This window comes from Macrobrachium rosenbergii, chromosome 55 (genome assembly GCF_040412425.1).
Source record: "Macrobrachium rosenbergii isolate ZJJX-2024 chromosome 55, ASM4041242v1, whole genome shotgun sequence".
Taxonomy (NCBI): Eukaryota; Metazoa; Arthropoda; class Malacostraca; order Decapoda; family Palaemonidae; genus Macrobrachium; species Macrobrachium rosenbergii.
In genome coordinates this window covers 777565-795471 of record NC_089795.1, presented here as the reverse complement: position 1 = coordinate 795471, position 17907 = coordinate 777565, and the positions used below count along the sequence as shown (strand labels likewise).

The 17907-nt window shown below is 34.5% G+C and overlaps 1 protein-coding gene across 1 annotated transcript; it reads left to right on the top strand.

Annotated features, from left to right (window-relative positions):
• The first annotated feature begins 14860 nt into the window (after nt 1-14860).
• Nucleotides 14861-17492, top strand: LOC136835682 (piggyBac transposable element-derived protein 4-like). Its single transcript, XM_067099533.1, has 2 exons — nt 14861-14962; nt 15417-17492. Exon 2 carries the CDS (start codon nt 15419-15421, stop codon nt 16937-16939), a length of 1521 nt encoding a protein of 506 aa, XP_066955634.1. The 5' UTR covers nt 14861-14962; nt 15417-15418; the 3' UTR covers nt 16940-17492.
• Nucleotides 17493-17907: the final 415 nt, after the last annotated feature.

Here is a 17907-nt window from a genome sequence, read left to right as displayed (position 1 = left end):
ATCAAGTGAGGTTGTATTTATAACATAGAAAGATCGTTATGTGACTCATGGTACTTGCAGTGAATTATTAGCTGCATCTTGCTAAGCGCTATGTAAAATTTTAAAAAATGTAATCAAAATTTCCTTGTTCTACCCCTCAGTAATATTATTATTATTATCTTTATTATTTTCTTTCCCTTTCCTACTCTAGCTTTGTATCTTCCTGCAGGTCCAGTCCATAACCATTACAGAGTTTTAACTGGAATCTAAAGTTTCCTTTAATCTCGTTTCCGTATTAATTAAAGCCAATTCTCTCAGATAAAGTACTTCTTCAGTCTCTGCCAAAGACTCTATCTCCAATTCTAATGGTATTTCCAATAGTTGTCCTGCTGCTTCCTCTTTGTTCGGTATTCTCCTGTTGTTTGTTGTTTGGATTATATTCCATGAAATTTATCCATATAAACGTACTTGTATTTCTCTATCGCAAACTTTGTTGGTGATTTTCATGGCTCTTATTTTAAAGCATTTTATTGGGTTGACCATTTCTGTTTAGTTTCTGCACAGTTTGCCTGCAAAAAAATCAGATGAACATTTTTACGTAATAATTTGATTTTATTACAAAACGTACTTAGTTTCAGGAAATTTGTTATATTTCACGTTATAAAATGAAACAGTCTCCTTGTTTATCGCAGCATTATGATCTCAATCTGAGAAATGTTAGTTATTAATTTACGGAAGTAACTGGTTTCTTTAGAAATTTCAAGTGATTTTGATTGCAAAAATCAGAAAATCAAAATATCACAAAGCCATGAGAGGTATGATTAAAAGTTAATTCACATTAAAATATTCTGACTAATATCTTGGTGAGGTTTGCTTTTTATGTCATGATGTTTTTTTATATTTTTCAGATAAAAAAATTCAGTAGTTAAACTTTTATTCTCACACTCGCTTCCTTTCCAAAGTCAAATGGAAAAGGTTTCATGGCGAAAAAGGTGTTGTTTTTATCATTTTAACAGCGTGTGAAAATAGAAAATTTTGTCTCATTTTCGTATTAAGTTTTATTTACTTTTACTTTATATGGCGTTGGAAAACCTTTCATTAGAATAATGTTCATGCAAATGATTCTACTTTACGTTTGCTACTGGCCCAGAGGGATAAGGGGCCTGAGAATATCATGTACAATCTTAGGACAGTCATAGCTGAGATATAACTGCCATAACTCTTGTACGAGAGAGAGAGAGAGAGAGAGTTATGGAATATTGGTACCATTGTTGTCTAGAGAGAGAGAGAGAGACTTGTTGCCGTTTTGAACATCTGGTACCATTGTCTCTCTCTCTGTTCTTCTCTGATGTTATGACTCCTCTCTCTCCTAACGAAGTTAATCTCTCTCTGTCTCTCTTCCCAGATACCCTATTGGCGAGAAAGCGCTTTGACAGGATTTTCCCTTAATTGGATTGGATTTTGTAGTTCTTAAAAAAAATTACACAGGAAAATGTTTTAAATATTTTTTCTTTCTACTTCATTTCAATAGTCATTTTCGTTTAGAAATCTCAGATTTTTAAATTTATTTCTCATAACTATCTCTGAAAATCAAAAGATAAATGAGTTCCATTAATTTTCGTCTTTATGCATTTATGAATTGGCGCGTGTTACATTTCTATCAAAACCACTGAAGAGATTCACAAACAAACCTTAATTTACCATTTTATCTTATTGTATAGGAATCAAGTTTAAATTGTTCACATTTGTGTTTGATAAAACATTGGATGATATATATATGTAATAACATTATTATTATTATTATTATTATTATTATATATATATATATATATATATATATATACATTATATATATATATATATATATATATAAATATATATACATATATATATATATATTTATATAAAAATACATATACACACATATATAGTATATATTTATATAAAAATATATAAACATGGCACATTACAAAATTCCTTTACTACAATATATATGTTATATAGTCTGATAATATTTAATATATATTACCTGATATGCACTATCTTATATAACAGGGCGATGTCTATATATATATATATATAATGATTTACTAACGGCATATAAATTAAAAATTGTAGGTTATGGAAAAATCAAGGTAATGTTGTAAAGTCTGATAAATAAATTAATGTTTACCTAAAGCACTATCTTTAATCACGAGGATATTCTAATCTATACAATTACAACATACACATGATTTCCTAACGGCAAATATATATATATATGAATCCTTTATCACACTGTGATTTATATTGGAAATGTCCAAGATCACAAGAAATAAAAGTATTGGAAGGAATTTTTGTTGATAAGTGGATCGAACCAGCGACGGACGAGGAATCAGGACTACAGTGACGCACTAACGAAATCGCCACAAGAGAGGTATAAGTGAATAACATCTCCGTCAACTCACCCGCCGAACTTAGGTGTTTTAAGCGCTTGGAGACGATATCCACCCACCTCTGCCATGTTGACCGTAGTGCGTTTGTCGCGACGTGAGCCATATTATGACTATTTATCACATCACCGTGATTCATATACAATCAGAAAGCTACAAACGTCCTTTAATATCCAATTCACTTACCTCGGAAATAATATATTTTCATATGTTACCGAAGGGGGAATTTTTGTTGATAATAAGTCCACCGTCCCGTGGATCGAACCAGCGACGGACGAGGAATCAGGACTACAGTGACGCACTAACGAAATCGCCACAAGAGAGGTATAAGTGAATAACATCTCCCGTCAACTCACCCGTCGAACTCAGGTGTTTTGGCGCTTGGAGACGATATCCACCACCTCTGCCATGTTGACCGTAGTGCGCTTGTCGCACGAGCCATATTATGACTATTTATCACATCACCGTGATTCATATACAATCAGAAAGCTACAAACGTCCTTTAATATCCAATTCACTCTACCTCGAAATAATATATTTTCATATATGTTACCGAAGGGGAATTTTTGTTGATAATAAGTCCACCGTCCCCGTGGGATCGAACCAGCGACGGACGAGGAATCAGGACTACAGTGACGCACTAACGAAATCGGCCACAAGAGAGTATAAGTGAATAACATCTCCGTCAACTCACCCGTCAAACTCAGGTGTTTTGCGCTTGGAGACGATATCCACCCACCTCTGCCATGTTGACCGTGTAGTGCTTGTCGACGTAGCCATATTATGACTATTTATCACATCACCGTGATTCATATACAATCAGAAAGCTACAAACGTCCTTTAATATCCAATTCACTTTACCGGAAATAATATATTTTCATATGTTACCGAAGGGGAATTTTTAAGTTGATAATAAGTCCACCGTCCCGTGGATCGAACCAGCGACGGACGAGGAATCAGGACTACAGTGACGCACTAACGAAATCGCCACAAGAGAGGTATATGAATAACATCTCCGGTCAACTCACCCGCCGAACTCAGGTGTGTTTGGCGCTTGGAGACGATATCCACCCACCTCTGCCATGTTGACCGTAGAAGTGCTTGTCGACGAGCTATTATGACTATTTATCACATCACCGTGATTCATATACAATCAGAAAGCTACAAACGTCCTTTAATATCCAATTCACTTACCGAAATAATATATTTTCATATGTTACCGAAGGGGAATTTTTAGTTGATAATAAGTCCACCGGGCCCCGTGGTGGATCGAACCAGCGACGGACGAGGAATCAGGACTACAGTGACGCATAACGAAATCGGCCACAAGAGGTATAAAATGAATAACATCTCCCATCAACTCACCCGCCGAACTCAGGTGTTTTGGCGCTTGGAGACGATATCCACCCACCTCTGCCATGTTGACCGTAGTAGTGCTTTTGTCGACGAGCCATATTATGACTATTTATCACATCACCAATGATTCATATACAATCAGAAAGCTACAAACGTCCTTAATATCCACCACTTACCCTCGAAATAATATATTTTCATATATGTTACCAAGGAATTTTTAAGTTGATATTAAGTCCACCGTCCCGGGATCGAAACCAGCGACGGACGAGGAATCAGGACTACAGTGACGATCTAACGAAATCGCCACAAGAGAGGTATAAGTGAATAACATCTCCCATCAACTCACCCGTCGAACTCAGGTGTTTTGCGTTTGGAGACGATATCCACCCACCTCTGCCATGTTGACCGTGGTAGTGCGTTTGTCGCATCGAGCCATATTATGACTATTTATCACATCACCGTGATTCATATACAATCAGAAAGCTACAAACGTCCTTAATATCCAATTCACTTACCGAAAACAATATATTTTCACATATGTTACCGAAGGGGAATTTTTAAGTTGATAATAAGTCCACTGTCCCGTGGGATCGAACCAGCGACGGACGAGGAATCAGGACTACAGTGACGCACCAACGAAATCGGCCACAAGAGAGGTATAAGTGAATAACATCTCCCGTCAACTCACCCGTCGAACTGAGGTGTTTTGACGTTTTTGGAGACGATATCCACCCACCTCGCCATGTTGACCGTGTAGTGCGTTTGTCGACGTAGCCATATTATGACTATTTATCAACATCACCGTGATTCATATACAATCAGAAAGCTAGAAACGTCCTTTAATATCCATATTACCGAAAGTAATATATTTTCATATGTTACCGAAGGGAATTTTTGTGATAATAAGTCCACCGTCCCGTGGGATCGAACCAGCGACGGACGAGGAATCAGGACTACAGTGACGCACTAACGAAATCGGCCATAAGAGAGGTACGCAAATAGACCTCTCCGAACTCCACCCGTCGAACTCAGGTGTTTTTGCGCTTTGAAGACACTTTGATATCCACCCACCTCTGCCATGTTGACGTGCGTTTGTCCACGTGACTTAAATCAACTTCCCCTTCGGTAACATATATGAAAATATATTATTTCCGGAGGTAGAGTGAATTGGATATTAGGACGTTTGTAGCTTGATTGTATATGAATCACGGTGATGTGATAAATAGTCATAATATGGCTAACGTGCGACAAAACGCACTACACGGTCAACATGGCAGAGGTGGGGTGGATATCGTCTCCAAACGCAAAACACCTAAGTTCGACGGGTGAGTTGACGGGAGATGTTATTCACTTATACCTCTCTTTGTGGCCGATTTCGTTAGTGCGTCACTGTAGTCCTGATTCCTCGTCCGTCGCTGGTTCGATCCCACGGGACGGTGGACTTATTATCAACTTAAAAATTCCTTCGGTAACAAATATGAAAATATATTATTTCGAGGTAGAGTGAATTGATATTAAAGGACGTTTGTAGCTTTGATTGTATATGAATCACGGTGATGTGATAAATAGTCATAATATGGTTACGTGCATAAACGCACTACACGGTCAACATGGCAGAGGTGGGTGGATATCGTCTCCAAACGCAAAACACCTGAGTTCGACGGGTGAGTTGTCGGGAGATGTTATTCACTTATACCTCTTGTGGCCGATTTCGTTAGTGCGTCACTGTAGTCCTGATTCCTCGTCCGTCGCTGGTTCGATCCCACGGACGGTGGACTTATTATCAACTTAAAAATTCCCTTCGGTAACATATATGAAAATATATTATTTCCGAGGTAGAGTGAATTGGATATTAAAGGACGTTTGTAGCTTTCTGATTGTATATGAATCACGGTGATGTGATAAATAGTCATAATATGGCTACGCAGGCGACAAACGCACTACACGGTCAACATGGCAGAGGTGGGTGGATATCGTCTCCAAACGCAAAACACCTGAGTTCGACGGGTGAGTTGACGGAGATGTTATTCACTTATACCTCTCTTGTGGCCGATTTCGTTAGTGCGTCATTGTAGTCCTGATTCCTCGTCCGTCGCTGGTTCGATCCCACGGGACGGTGGACTTATTATCAACTTAAAAATTCCCTTCGGTAACATATATGAAAATATATTATTTCCGAGGTAGAGTGAATTGATATTAGGACGTTTGTAGCTTTCTGATTGTATATGAATCACGGTGATGTGATAAATAGTCATAATATGGCTACGTGCGACAAACGCACTACACGGTCAACATGGCAGAGGTGGGTGGATATCGCCCTCCAAACGCAAAACACCTGAGTTCGACGGGTGAGTTGACGGGAGATGTTATTCACTTATACCTCTCTTGTACGATTTCGTTAGGGCGTCACTGTAGTCCTGATTCCTCGTCCGTCGCTGGTCTGATCCTACGGGACGGTGGACTTATTATCAACTTAAAAATTCCTTCGTAACATATATGAAAATATATTATTTCCGAGGTAGAGTGAATTGGATATTAAAGGACGTTTGTAGCTTTCGATTGTATATGAATCACGGTGATGTGATAAATAGTCATAATATGGCACGTGCGACAAAAGCACTACACGTCAACATGGCAGAGGTGGTGGATATCGCCTCCAAACGCAAAACACCTGAGTTCGACGGGTGAGTTGACGGAGATGTTATTCACTTATACCTCTCTTGTGGCCGATTTCGTTAGTGCGTCACTGTACTCCTGATTCCTCGTCCGTCGCTTGTCTGATCCTACGGGACGGTGGACTTATTATCAACTTAAAAATTCCTTCGGTAACATATATGAAAATATATTATTTCCGAGGTAGAGTGAATTGATATTAAAGGACGTTTGTAGCTTTCTGATTGTATAAGAATCACGGTGATGTGATAAATAGTCATATATATATATATATATATATATATATATATATATATATATATATATATATATATATATATATATATATATATATATATATATATATATATATATATATATATAGTTATGAACTGCATCTCGGTTCATCAGGTTCTATCATCAATGACAAAGAGATGGACTGGAAAGACTGGCAGAAGGAGACAACTACGGGAAAGGAACAACAAAACCAGCAAAATAACCTTAATACTAGTTTATCAACATTAAGTAATATACATATTTACAATTGAGTCAAGTCCGGCGTACATCAGTAAATAAGTGTACCACATCACACAACCAAAGAGTCAGTCATATAAGAAAGACGTAGCAAAATTAGTTAAAAATAAAACATTACCATCAAAACATCAAATCAAAGTAAACACTCACGCTACATCAAGAAAACACAAACATTCCAGACAGCATAATGATTACAATTAACATCAATTAACATAAATAATGGTATAACCAAAAATACACAAATAACACATCAATCATTAAAGCAGCACAAATAACAATAACCCAAATATCATAAATACCAATTCACTGATAATTCATACATCTGAATTCGCCAACCTCCTACAGTACAAAACTGACCATCTACCCAGAGATGTCAAGACCACTAACAAGGGTCACAGAGGATGACCATCAAAGGTCGTCGAGGATGACCACCAAACAACTACCATGAAGTCGTCAAAACCGCCCCATGACGGCAAACAGGAACATCTCCATGAAACATAGACGTTCACAGCAGAGTCGATGCGACAGCCAAATTGCTGTCCCAGAGGAATGCCTCCTCTCCACAGATGACTAGGGTTAGCCATCAACTCATGCTCGAACTCGAACGAAGTTCTCATCCTCCCATGCTGTAGGGGCCAACAGGTAACAGCTACCTGTCCAAGCTGCTATGCTGTCTGGACCCTTACTCGATGATTACCGAGACTTGACTATCGCTACCAAAGCGAAGACAACAAAAAATAATTATGCAAAAAATAATCACCACCGGGAAAAGGAGTGCACCCTTAACAAGGGAACAATCGTTCCACAGACGAAACAAGCATGAAGCCTTACAATATATATATATATATATATATATATATATATATATATATATATATATATATATATATATATATATATATATATATATATATATATATATATATATATATATATATATATATATATATATATATATATATATATATATATATATATATATATATATATATATATATATATATATATATATATATATATATATATATATATATACATATATATTACACACACACACACACACACACACATATATATATATATATATATATATATATTTATATATATATAAGGTTTGTGAATTGATTAATGGACGATGTCAACAGGAGGTATGTTTTAAGTCTTGCATGATTACGAAGATAATTACCAACTGATTACCTGTCATTGAGTATCAGGTAAGTGATCTCCCACGGGATAATAGGATTCATTAGAGATGATTGCGGAAGAAAAATCAAGTAATTGTTCCGAAGGTAATTATTCACTGCAGGACATGAAACGCTTATGTAAATGAGGAATACAATGGATAAATAGGTTAATAAAAGACTAAGCAGATGAATGTAGGTTGACTAACAGGTATAAGGAGACATCCATATGAAAAGTAAAGACGTGTGGAAATAGAAAGTTAATCAGACAGTAGCCAAATAAAAATGATGAAATAAATTTAGCTTGATTACTGACTACTATAGCTTACCATAATTTCTAGGCTATAAGAAAAAAGGATATTATTTGGAAGATTAATTGAAATTATAAAGGAATATGAAAATGTGTTTTCTTAAGACTTATAACAAAAATCATATAAGAAAGACGAGATAAATCGTTATTTTCCATCTATAAAAGCCAATTATACTAAAAGTCAGACGTACACACCAACCAAGAATTACGTGAAATTTTATTACCATAAATGTAATCACATGTTTCCGGAGGAAAATTAAAAAGAAAATTATTAGACTTTTGTGCCTCGAAAACACCGCGGAAGAGATCTTTTATTACTTCAGGTGATATAAATCCCTGGAAAAGGTACTGCAGAGAAAAAGGAAAAACCGTTGTACGAAATATATACAAAAAGACTGAATTATAACTGAGGAAAGAACCATATATCGATGAGAGTAAAGAAAAAGGTAGACTTGTAGAAGGGAAAAGATGTAATACAAAAATAAAAACAAAACAAAAGTATTGCCAATAAAAATAACTATATCTACTAGACGAATGGTACCTGGATTCAAGTTTAACTTGGTAAGCACTATTTTTGCAAGAATGATATATCGATAGGAAGGAAGTTGTTATAGTATGAAGTGTTATGAAGAACTTATTTTTAGTTATACATCGCCGTCAGTCACTAGTAAAGGACACCATTCCACTTGAGCTATATCTGATAATATCCATGACATTATATACATGTGTACTATATAAGTATATGAATCACGGTGATGTGATAAAAAGTCATAATATGGCTGCGTGCGACAAACGCACTACATTGTCAGCATGGCAGAGGTGGGCTGATATCGACTCTAAATACAAATACCTGAGTTCGACGGGGATCTGTAGATGGGAGCCGATATCAACTTATACCTCACTTGCTGGCCGTGTGGGTAAAGGCGTCCACTGTAGTCCTGAGTTCTTGTCCTTCGTTGGTTCGAGCCCATGGGACGACGAACTTATTATCAACTAAATTTCCCTTTGGTAACATATATGAAAATATATTATTTCGAGGCAGAGCGAATTGGATATTAAAGGACGTCTGTAGCTTACGGATTGCATGTGAATCACGGTGATGTGATAAAAGTCATATATATATATATATATATATATATATATATATATATATATATATATATATATATATATATATATATATATATATATATATGTATGTGTGTGTGATTGTGTGTGTGTGTGTGTATAACTAAATCACAAAAATATGGAACGTATGGAATATATATAAATAAATAATGTATATAAGGAAAGAGAATATATATATGGTGTAGGCCTTTCGACTTATTGTCTGCAAGTAAAGGGACAATAAGTCGAAAGGCTTAGCACCACCTGTCGTTTCTCTTCTTTATGGCATTGCCTTTTATATAATGTATATATATATATATATATATATATATATATATATATATATATATATATATATATATATATATATATATATATATATATATATATATATATATATATATATATATATATATATATATATATATATGGTAACTAGGGATTTTATCAATAAATCTATTTTTATGTCATCAGAAAATTAACTTGGTTGTATATAACGGATTGAAAACAAACAGTTTTCAATTTTATTATCGTATGTAGATGATGACATGTATAAAATAAATCATATTTTCTGTTACCCGTTTTAACCATTTTTAAGCTTTACAAAATCCGACATGGGTGCCATGACACAACACCTATCAGCAAAATCTTATCCAACCATTTCTTTATCTGGTACTTGCAAGAAAATATAAATAATGATATAATAGAAATAATACTTATTCAAGAGCAACAGATTATATATATCACATCGGGGGTCGAACCCCGGACTCTTGAGTGAGAAAGATTGCGCCTACCAAGAGATTCCGGGTTAACAAGATTTGTCTCTAATCAGTGATGTCAAGTTGCTGTATAGATCTAGATAAGGTGGACGTCTCCATTGCTGTATCTGTCTAAACTTCTGTAAATATACTCTTTTAAGGAGAATAGGTTCTTTTACTAAAGAAACGACACACATCACTGTGGGGATCATGTATAAGCAAAGCTTTAATTTTTTCTACGTGAAAATATAGTTTTTCAATGAACGGGGAATGGACTAATTTTTTTTTTTACATAAAACTGTCTGTCCGCCACAGATTTAATAACTTTATTTGTAAAATTATTGGTGCTCAAGAAACAATCACATTTTTTTAACCATTAACTACACAATATGCAGACATGAAATTCCTGTTTGCAAACATATCGGCTGGTATTAAACAATTGACTGGTCGACTTCCGTTTGGGTTCTGATGAAAGAGTAGACCTATATCAGTATTTTGTTACACTTCAGTAATGGCTAAAGCAAGTTGCAAAACGTTTCTCAGTTCTCAAAAACGGAACCAATATTCTGAACTGAATTGAGTTGAATATAGAATTTAGGCCAGAGGTCAAGCATTGGGACTCAATAAGGTCATTCGGCGTTGAAACGGAAATTGACAGTAAAAGTTTAAAAGGTGTAACAGGACGAAAAAACTCGCATAGAAGACAGAAAATATGAAAGGACGTACAATAGAAGGCCAAATGTATCGACCGAATATATGGGATTGAAAAGGACTTTTGTAGTATGAAGAAAAAAAAAAGATTCTACTTTTAAAAATGACCATCGTTTTTCCATACAGTTAGTTCATCTTTTTTTTTATTTTTAGTCTAGTTTGATAAATTTTACCAGGTTTGGAATTAATGAGCATATTCAGTTGCTTATGCTGAAGAACTCCGTTTGCAATGCAAACAAAACTACATATATCTATATACAACACTTTTTTTTTCTTATTTGCCCTGGTAATTATGAAATTGAATATCATGCTCCATTGTCTTTTGCTTAAAAGGAAAATCCAAGTACCTAGTTCATAAGAGAGAGAGAGAGAGAGAGAGAGAGAGAGAGAGAGAGAGAGAGAGATGGTGACTGTCCGCAGTGGCATGCTAACAACATCTCTTCAAAATCCCCAACAATAGAGAACCTGTCAGGAGGTCTATAAAGCATCTATGAAGCCCCTTAAATGCATTCAGTTAAAGACCCAAAATTTTGTGGGTAACATTTTGCCAGAGTGCACAACGGAGCAGTTATAGGGCTGAACCCCTACAAAAATTATTATTACTTTTTTCTTCTAATATTGGACTATAAATTGTGCAGCTAAAGTAAAACATCTTTGAATTGTGGCTTTCATTAACAGAAATTTATATAAAAAAAGTTGTAGTGATTTTTCCTTTGAAAAAAGAACTAATAACAAAGCTACTTAATAATGCCAGTAACTAACACAAAATGGAAATGGAAATCATGTTTTTTGGTTATTTGCTACTTTTACATGTTTTCATTGGCTTTCTCAGTGAGATAAATATATTTCCCAGTGAATAAAACCTATCGTTTTTAAGACCAGCACATCCACTGATGTTGCTTTATATAAAGGTGAGTTTATATATGACAGTGCCTATAGGTCCGACATACTGAATTTAGATTTATTTTGCATCTATGCATTTTTTTTTATAAACTCTTGTCTTTCACAGCTATTAGGCAGTTAGATTTTTTCCATACTATTTAACTTTTTATTGGTCCATTATTCTTAATGTTTTCCTATATTGCTTACTCACTGTTCTTTGGCACTTGCTTTCTCTCACTTCCTCTTAATGTATGAATTTACTGTTAAATTTTTCACGTTTTTCCTTTCTATTTGCTACATATCTCCCTCTTGTATTTTTTCCCACTATTCCTGGTATGGTTTAGAAGCGCTAGTTTGTCTTTTTTTTTTTATGAGCGCTGACTAGAAAGTATCCAAAGGGTTAATTTTATCTTCGCATTCGTTTTTTTCGCTGTATAAAGGAGAGTTGTAACATAAATAAGTCCTATTATTCTCTTATTTATAAAAAAAAAAAAAGCTATGATTTGATTTTCCTCATTTATAATTTTCTTGTCTTTAAAGATTATGTCACTAAAAAGTTTTACTAGCTTTAATTCATTTAGATTTATTTTTAGAAGCATGTTTCAGCGAAACATAAGAGTCAATACATTTTTCACTCTTCATTTGTGGATTTTATTCGTCTTTTGATGGAGGAAAGGGCGTATGAAATTCAAAATTTAGGCTAAAGATAGATAATTTCAAAATAGACTACAAATAAAGAATGGTTGTTAATTTAATTTTTACTTAAAAATACGTGAGATTGAGTCTTCGCTTAATGGTGTTCCTTAGCTGAAGATGTTACTGAGAGCACATTTTGACGAAGAATTTTGGTAAAATCATTTGAATGTATTGAAAAGCGTACAAAAAAATTATAATACTGTGTCAATAAATTTTTATGACTGATTATCATTGGCATAAAGATGAATGATAATGTTAATATAAGATTTTCGGAACAGGAATAGTATTAATTAATAATTAATACTTGAATAAATTAACCAAAAAATTTTACATGATTTTTACACAATTGGTTTCAACGCGATTGTATTTGTTAGACAAAAGAAAACTCTTGCTGAAAAGGTTTCGTATTTATCCGAATAGGAATTCGCAGAAATTTCCTGGATTTAGTTAATGTTAGTCTACGGACCTGAAAGAAATTTTGACCTGAAAGAGATTTTGACTAGAAATTCATAAATTCAACTTGTTCGTCAAAGGCTTTACCCTTCCTTTTCTGCTGCCTCAACAATTGCTGGCATTTCATCATGAAATACTGAAATGAATATTTAAGGAAATGGAGATAAATCACACACAGATATCGTAATAAAGATGTCAAAATTGCAGTGTGTTCAAATTTTTCTGAACTGTTTATCTGCTGTAACTGATTCATTTTTTCACATCTACCGTTTATCCTTGCTTAATCATATTGACTATCCAATATCCTTTGCTTATATTTGAAAGTGATAGAATGTTAAACGCTTCCTAACTAATTAGTTTTGATTACTTTAGCAAGTTTTATAGAAAATTTTTAGATTTGAAGATAAATTGTGAAAAGAATATAACCATAGTGTGAAAACATTATTCATTTTTATTTGAATGAACTTTTTTTTTTTATAATGGAATATAAAAGTGTTGATTTATGTCCTTTTTGGGGCTGTTAGCCACATGTAAATAAAGTGACTTTGTGCTTTGGTATCCTTTGATAAAATAAATTAATGAAGCAGTAATACTGAATAGCAGTTACCATATATTATTAGAGAGAGAGAGAGAGAGAGAGAGAGAGAGAGAGAGAGAGAGAGAGAGAGAGAGACTGACACTAATAATTTAGTAAAGATGGAAGACAGACGACGTTGGGATATAAGACACTTGCATCATTGTTCATAAAGCAAATGTATTATCAGGATGAGGCATAGAAAGAAACATCTAAAAATCGAGAGAGAAATAGCAAAGGAAAAATCGTTATCGGGGAAAAGAGAGAGATGAGGGACGTAAGAAATAAAAAGCTAATAATCAAGGGTAGGTAAAAGGAGGAGCAAAAATGGTTCTGAATGCTTTAGATTTTGAATATGAAAAAGTAATATGTGGAAACAATAGACTGCAAAACGTATTTTTTTTCTTTTGAAATGGTAGCTAAATTGTTAACAGCATAATTTGCATGCTTTCCCACTACGTCAAGTCAGATTGTTTTATTTAAAGTTCTTAGCAGAAAATCAGGCATTCAAAAATACCTAATCAGTGCATTTTCTAAGGGTCTATAATGATTTTTAATATTTTATTTTTTTTTCTTTTCGACTTCGGCCAATAATGTTGGATAATTTTTATTACAAATGTGTGTCACATATCCCAATGTTTCTTTCATACAAGAAAATATAAGGGTGGTGAAAAGTAATACATTATCTTCCATCCATTTCTCAAAGTGGAATTAGGGAATGCCAGTTAAATAAAAAAAAAAAAAAACTGAAAAGGGCTTTCAAACCTTGAGTGTAACTGAGTAAACTGAAAAATACGATGTGTTATTCTTGAAGAAACCGACAATAGTGGGTAAACAAAAAAAGACAAAGGAGCTGACTGACCTCTTTGCGCTGTGTATTTTAGTGTTAATGAGAAAGGAAGGAAGAAAGGCTTCTTCATTCTATCTGCAATATTTATAGTTATTACATCCATATACCTATTTATATATATGATTGAACCGAAAGACTGCAAATCGTTACTTCGTCTTCCGCATCCCTTTCTGTTTTGACAAGAGCTCCGTATAATTCACCAAATAAAACTGTTGTTCTTTTCATGCTCTAGCCCCTTGATGGTCGAAAACGACTATAGTCGCTCTAGGGTATAGTGGTTGGGTTGGTCGAAAGCGACTGTAGTCCACGGCATTCAAAAAATGCGCCACTGACATGGTGTTGTAAAGTAATGTTTAGAGAAGCTCTTTGTCAACTTTATTCCTCAGAAGCTGCTGCCATCTACTGGTACCAACGAAAAGCAGATATGTAAACAAATATCATCCGCTGCATGTCTACGCACATTATGTGCTTTTATTTCACATATGAGGTAAGTTTTATTGATTTTTTTTTCCTAGAATGACATTACATAATGCATATAATCGATGTATTATAAAAGAAAACCGGGAAAATACCGAATCTTTTGGTAAATAAGGCGATGAACAGCAGACAAATATACGAACAGCTGATCGTCATTTAAAGGTACGAAAAAATTTAAAGAGCCGACGATTAAAGAGAAATTATGATGGCATATTGATCTTTACAAATGCGTTAGTGTTTGACAGTTGTATCATAGGATATAAATTTAACTTAAATCTCATAATTATGTAATATAAAAGCAAATGATTGGTATCTTCTTTAGGCTAGCCTATCGTTTCATGTAGGCTACGTGAGCATATCTTTTTCCTTTTGGTAGCCTACCAAATGTCAACATGGTTTTACAAATAATAAAGTGTTAGTCTAATTGCATAAATTTCACCCTTATTTTTCTCTTTTATTTTCAGAAATGGGTACTGCAGACCTTGGTAGGAATTCCATCCAGACAGCAGACTCTGACTTCGAAGATGAGCAAGAATACATTCTCCGTTTGGATTCATCTGATAATGAAGTAACTTCTGAAGAGGACATTGATGAACCTGAAGAGGACATTGATGAACCATCAACATCAAAGGGTAAAAGACTTAGGCCTACCAAGAAAAAGAAAACAGGTCAGAAGAAAACGTGTTCAAAGAGTCCTGGTTATAAAGTTATTTGGAATGTTGTTGAGAAGGCAGACCCAGTAACTCTCCCAGATAATGTTCCTGATTTTATTGAGACTTGTGCTGTTGTTGGTTGTGATGGATTGTCCCCGTATGAGGTATTTCTGAAATTGTTTCCAGAGGAAATTTTTGATCATGTTGCTTCAGAAACTAATAGATACGCTCTTCAATTTTTTGACTGTACTTCTGAATTGCCCACTAAATCCAGATTCTTAAATTGGCATGAAACCTCAGCTATGGAGATGAAGGCTTTTTTGGCTTGTCAAATAGGGATGGAAATAGTAAATAAGCCAACTGTAAGATCTTATTTCTCTAATGATTTTTGGATGTTTGAAACCCCAGGTTTCGGGAAAATTTTCAGTTCAAGAAGATTTGAATTGATTCAGTCTTTTTTACATTTTAATAATAATTCTGAGACAGTTGAGGGAGATAGGTTAGGTAAAGTAAGGGACTTGCTTGACATTCTAAATGGGAGGTATCTTGCTCATTACAAGCCTAACAAGGAATTATCCATAGATGAAGCCATGCTGAAATTCAAAGGTAGGCTTTTTTGGAAGCAGTACTTGCCAAACAAGCCTTCAGCCAAATGGGGCATAAAGGTATGGGCCTTATGCGATGGCCAGACTGGATATCTTATGAAGTTTCAAGTGTATACTGGAAAAAATGATGTTCCTCTAGGTGAACTTGGTTTAGCTGGCACAGTGGTTGAATCCTTATTAGAAGGGTTTGAGAATACAGGAAGCTTTGTATTTATGGATAGTTATTATTCTAGCCCCAGGTTATTTGAATCTCTAAGAAAGAAAGGAATTGGGGCATCTGGTACTGTAAGGCTAAATAGAAAGGGTTTACCAAACATGAACAAAAAGCTAAAACGCTTTGAAGCCCCTCACATGTGGGTAAATGACAGTCAAACTCTACTTGCATGCAGTTGGCATGACACTGGTAAAGTTAACATGCTTTCCACATTTGGAGACACAGGATGTAAAGAAACTGAGGTTAGGTCAAAGACAGCCAGTGGAGGGAAAAGAAAAGTATCAAAGCCTAATTTAGCAAGTGTATATAATCAGTTCATGGGTGGTGTGGATCAATTTGATCAACTATGTGCATCTTATAGGTTTAATCATCGGAATATGAAGTGGTACCTTGTTTTATGGCATTTTTTCATAGAAACTGCTTTGGTAAATAGTAGGATATTATACAATAAGGCAAACAAGAAGAAGCTGACATCTCTTTCATTTAGACAGCAAGTGATTAATGGGCTTTTTTAAGGCTTTGAAGAAAGGAGGATCAGAACTAGACGCCAGCTCAGCCAGGCCCATTTACTAATGAGTCGGAACATTCCTGAAAACCAACATTTTCTAAGAAAACATGAAGGTAATTCAAAGCCTAATTGTGTTGTGTGTTCAGTGTTGCCTTCACAGTGTAAAAAGAAGGGGAAGGGGCTATGTAAAAGGAAGCAAACTTCCTACTTTTGTGCAGTTTGCCCAGAAAGGCCTTCCATGTGTATAGTGCCTTGTTTTGAAAATTTCCATGGAAATCGAGTGTATAAAACAGTATGTCAATGTATATGAATAGGTATAATAAGTTGATTTATATGATTTCTAGGCAGTATTTTGTTATTCTTTAATGATAAGGAGGTATATTTTTTCATTTTTCTACAGTCATTTTGATTTTTTTCAAAGTTTTTGGAAATACAATTTTTGTCATTTTTTTCCTCATTTAGATAATTTGAGAGGGTAAAATACTATTTTCTTTGAAATTAGTTTATTTTTTAATGTATTACATGTGAAAGTACAAATTGTAATAAAGTAGAAGTGGAAATTATGATTTTCATTTTTTCCTTCATATCGCGACCAACCGGGGTAGTGCACTCAAAAAACATCTGACCATCAAAGGGCTAGAGAACATAATCATCAGCAGAGAGTCTATGAACTTTGTATTAGTTATTTTTTTTTTTTTTTTTTTTTTTTACAAAATGTGATTCATAAGACGCAAGACTAGCTTTGAAGTCAGTTTCCGGAATCTGGTGCGGAGAAAATTTAGACTGTCGTTTAGTTATTATGAGTTGCTGCATTTGAAGCATCCGGTTTGTTTCATGCTGCAGGTTTCAGGCTTCATTTTTCGAAAACAAGTTGTTAACAATTCATAAAGCCTCTATAGGAGGGTATAATCTTGGACAAGGCAGAAGCTAAGATGACAAAAAAACAAGCTGCAGGTGTTATTAGTCATAAAACAC

Excerpts from the sequence above, each read along its gene's own strand:
- LOC136835682 (XM_067099533.1), top strand. The coding sequence starts at position 15,419 with ATGGGTACTGCAGACCTTGGTAGGAATTCCATCCAGACAGCAGACTCT.